This window comes from Malaclemys terrapin, chromosome 17 (genome assembly GCF_027887155.1).
Source record: "Malaclemys terrapin pileata isolate rMalTer1 chromosome 17, rMalTer1.hap1, whole genome shotgun sequence".
Taxonomy (NCBI): Eukaryota; Metazoa; Chordata; order Testudines; family Emydidae; genus Malaclemys; species Malaclemys terrapin.
In genome coordinates, this window is record NC_071521.1 from 20,441,699 (window position 1) to 20,446,132 (window position 4,434).

Genomic DNA, 4,434 nt, shown 5'->3' on the forward strand with positions numbered 1-4,434 from the left:
TAGCTCTCACCTGTGGCTCCAAGTAGCTGTCAGCATGCGACAGCGGCCACACCCCGGAGACCGTCTCGACTGGCGGGCTAAACCACTTGAGGGTAGCCGATGAGTATGAGACTCTTGGTGAGTTAGGGCCTGTCTAACCATTGCATGCGAAGGCTGGATCCGGCTGACTGAGGCAACCTGGTTCAATGGTCAGGAAGGCAATGATAGCAAGCGTTGTGGAACGCTTAAAGCACGACAAGACACGTAGGCGTCCTGGTCATCCACTGCGCCCTGCCCTATCTCCAGCCGTCTCGACTTCTGTCCTGCCACTGGATACAGATAGGAACTGGGAAGAGAGAGTGAGGCTGACGTCGCGCAACTCTCCCTCACTTTAATCCAATTCACGCGTCTTGACATAATATCATATCATATTACATCATATCACGTCCTGTGGCGATGGGCGAGCGACGAAGCAGCAGGTGTGGATACACTGGGAGCTGTAGCCGCGAACCTGCACATGGGTGGCTCAGGCATAATGGTCGTTCCTCACTGACCGAAGCAGCAGTGGAGCTCGGCATCTACTTGAGCGACTGAGCAGCCCTATTCAGGATTGCACTGCTCACCTCCGTAGAATGAGGAGGGGGCTAGAAAAGGGGCCCTAAACATTGCCTGCTTCACCTTACCCTGGCCAGCATTCCGCGGCTGGCGGGGATCCCACAAAAGCGGTCGAACAAAAACAAAACTTAGAGTGACCCCGATCACTATTGGCACATGGAATGTGCACACGTTACTGGACAACATCACGGCAGACAGACCGGAGAGAAGAACAGCACTTGTCGCTAGAGAGCTCGCACGCTACAACATTGACATTGCAGCCCTTAGCGAAACTCGCCTTGCTAATGAAGGACAGCTGTCCGAGTCAGGTGGTGGCTATACATTCTTCTGGAGTGGCCGCAGCAGTGATGAGCGTCGCGAATCTGGAGTTGGCTTCGCCATCAAGAATCATCTTGTTTGGAAACTTGCCAGTTCCCCCAAGGGTATGAATGACCGGCTCATGACAATGCAGCTTCCGCTTCAAAAAGGAAAACAAGCTATTTTGATCAGCGCATATGTTCCTCCAATGACCAACCCAGAGGATGTGAAGGATAAATTCTACGAAGAATCAGATACTCTGCTATCGTCAGTGCAGCGCACAGACAAGCTGATTCTGCTTGGCGATTTTAACGCAAGAGTCGGATGTGATGCCGCAGCCTGGGAAGGAGTCATCGGGAAAAATGGAGTGGGAAAGCGTAACAGCAATGGCCTGTTACTGCTGCAAACTTGTGCAGCCCATGACCTTCTGATCAGCAATACGGTCTTCCGCCTTCCTACCCGTAACAGGACTTCGTGGATGTATCCCCGTTCCAAGCACTGGCATTTGATCGATTATGTCATCATCAGGAGAAGGGACAGACAAGATGTCAGGGTTACAAAAACGATGTGTGGTGCTGACTGTTGGACGGATCATAGGCTCATAGTATCCAAAATGAAGCTCCGTATCATGCTGAAGAGACGACCACAAGGCTGTAAGGCTCTCAAAAGGATCAACGTGTCGTAGCTGAAGAACAGCCGCATCACTGAAAATCTAGCGGAAGACCTAGAGAATGAGCTTGCTGATCTTCGTATTGAGGAGGACGCTGAGAAAGACTGGGAGCGATTCCGCAACACTGTCCATACAGCTGCATCGAAGATATTGGAGCCCTCCACATGCAGGCAGCAAGACTGGTTTGACGAAAATGATGCAGAAATCCAGGCCTTACTTTCTGAGAAGCACTGCCTGCATCATGCATATCAAAACGATCCATCCTCAGTGGCAAAGAAGACCGCCTTTATCAACGCTTGCAGAACAGTACAGAACCAACTGCGCAAAATGTGGGACTTGTGGCTGAGCATCAAAGCAGATGAAATACAGGCATATGCGGACAGGAATGACTATAAGCAGTTTTATGAAGCCCTCAACACACACTATAGTCCACCGGGAGCTTTCCCCTCCTGAACTCTGATGGTACTGTGCTCTTTACAGAGAAGACGCAGATTCTCCAGAGATGGGCTGAACACTTTGAAGCAATTCTGAATCGCCCCTCAGTCATCAGTGATGAGGCCATTGACAAGATGCCCCAGGTTGCAGTCAATGGATGCTTCACCAGAAGAGGACGAAGTGAAGAAAGCTATCAATCAGCTGTCAAGTGGCAAAGCCCCAGGGTCAGATGCCATACCAGCAGAGGTGTACAAAGTTGGTGGACCCGTGCTGCTGCGGAAACTCACTGAGCTGTTTCAGTCCTTCTGGAAGCAGGGAACCATTCCACAAGAATTTAGAGACGCATCCATCTTGCACCTCTATAAGAGGAAGAGCAATCGCCAGGTATGCGACAATCACCGTGGAATCTCGCTGCTTTCTACAGCAGGGAAAGTTCTTGCACGGGTTCAGTTGAACCGATTGATCACTCACCTGGAGAAGGGTTTACTGCCAGAATCACAGTGTGGCTTCTACAAGGGACGTGGGACTATTGACATGATCTTCGCTGTGCGTCAGCTACAGGAGAAATGTCAAGAGCAGAATCGTGAACTCTACACAACTTTTGTGGACCTCACGAAAGCATTTGACTCTGTCAGTCACCAGGGCCTGTGGAGGATCATGTTGAAATTTGGCTGTCCAGACAGATTTATACGAATGGTACGTCAATTTCATCACGGTATGATGGCTCGTGTCCTGGATGACGGTGAAACATCTGAGGCCTTCCCAATCACCAACGGCGTCAAGCAAGGGTGTGTTTTAGTGCCCCCTTTGTTCAGCATGATATTCTCTGCCACTCTGACTGATGCCGTTCAACACTGCTCTGAAGGAGTAGGCATGAAGTATAGAACAGACGGGAAACTATTCAATCTGAGGCGACTGCATGCCATCACCAAGGTGAAGGAAACTGTACTTCGAGACTTTCTCTTTGCCGATGATTGATTGTGCTCTGAATGCTAGTACAGAGCCAGAAATGCAAGCCAATATGGACAAGTTTTCAACTGCATGCAACAACTTCGGTCTCACCATTAACATCAAGAAGACTGAGGTATTGCACCAGCCAGCTCCCCACGCTCCGTACTCAGAACCGTCCATCATTGTAAATGGACAGAGACTTCAGCCAGTGGACCGCTTCATGTACCTGAGCAGTACCCTTTCCCGAGCAGTGTCAATCGATGATGAAGTAAACTGCAGAATTGCTAAAGCCAGCTCTGCATTTGGCCAATTGCGCTCCAGCATTTGGGAACGTCGAGGGATCAGCCTACCAACGAAGCTGAAGGTCTACCGAGCAGTGGTGCTTCCAACTCTGCTGTATGCCTGCGAGACGTGGACTGTCTATCGGAGTCATGCACGAAGGCTCAACCACTTCCACATTTCCTGTCTGCGAAAGCTTCTAAAAATCAGATGGCAGGACAAAGTGCCTGATACTGATGTCCTTACTAGAGCCAGTCTGCCGTCAGTTCACACATTGCTGATGAGAGCCCAGACCAGGTGGGCCGGACATGGCGTGAGAATGTCAGACGAATTTATTCCTAAACAGCTCTTCTACGGAGAACTCACTCAGGGTAAGCGCTCCCATGGAGGACAAAAGATGCGGTTCAAGAACACGCTGAAGACCTCTTTGAAGTCCTTGGAGATCAACACCGCCACATGGGAAACCTTCACACTGAACCGTCCAGCATGGCGCAGCCTCATTCACACAGGCAGTAATACCTCTGAGGCGAGGCGTATTGCTGAGGCTGAAAAAAAGCGTGAGCTGCGCAAGGCCAGAGCTGCTTGTACATCATGGACAGTGCCATGACCTGTCTGCCCGACGTGTGACAGGACGTTCCACGCCCGAATCGGACTGATCAGTCATCTTCGGACGTACAGAGCCCGGTCATCGAAAGAATGAGTTGTTGAGGTCTTCATCGATAACGATGGACGAACATCACTCACATGCAATCCCCCACCCTGCACATAGCAATCCTCTGTTTCATTGTGATGTTTTTTGATGTACTTTAATGCTTTTATTCATCTTATTGATTAAATAATTGTAATTACAGTAATACATCGAGGTATAAAAGATCTACACATCTTGTCCTGTACACAGAACACAGACCGCTCCAATGGATCCCACAACCCATACAGTGAGAAAGCCGTAGCAAGCGTTAACATCTCCAAAATCATATCAGGGCAGGAAAATGCACCTGCTGTTTGCAACACTTGTACAGTATAGACACAGGGTGAGGGCTAGACCAAGTGACCACGATTAGTCCTGCTCCATCTCTACTGTCTGGGTTTCCATCTACAGCTGTTCACACTGGAAATGCAGGACGGGGTAAGGTTAGCCCATCACCAAAAGAACCTTAATGTAAAGCAGGGCTCCTGCCAGTGCCTGGTGGGGATCATGCAGACAGACT

The 4,434-nt window shown here is 49.9% G+C and overlaps 1 protein-coding gene across 1 annotated transcript; it reads left to right on the plus strand.

Moving 5' to 3' along the window:
• Positions 1 to 435: 435 nt before the first annotated feature.
• Positions 436 to 3,975, plus strand: LOC128825395 (uncharacterized). Its single transcript, XM_054007882.1, is given in 5 exon segments — positions 436 to 458; positions 781 to 1,544; positions 1,608 to 1,867; positions 2,351 to 2,980; positions 2,982 to 3,975. Coding segments are annotated over 5 exon segments (2,529 nt in total). The 3' UTR covers positions 3,834 to 3,975.
• Positions 3,976 to 4,434: the final 459 nt, after the last annotated feature.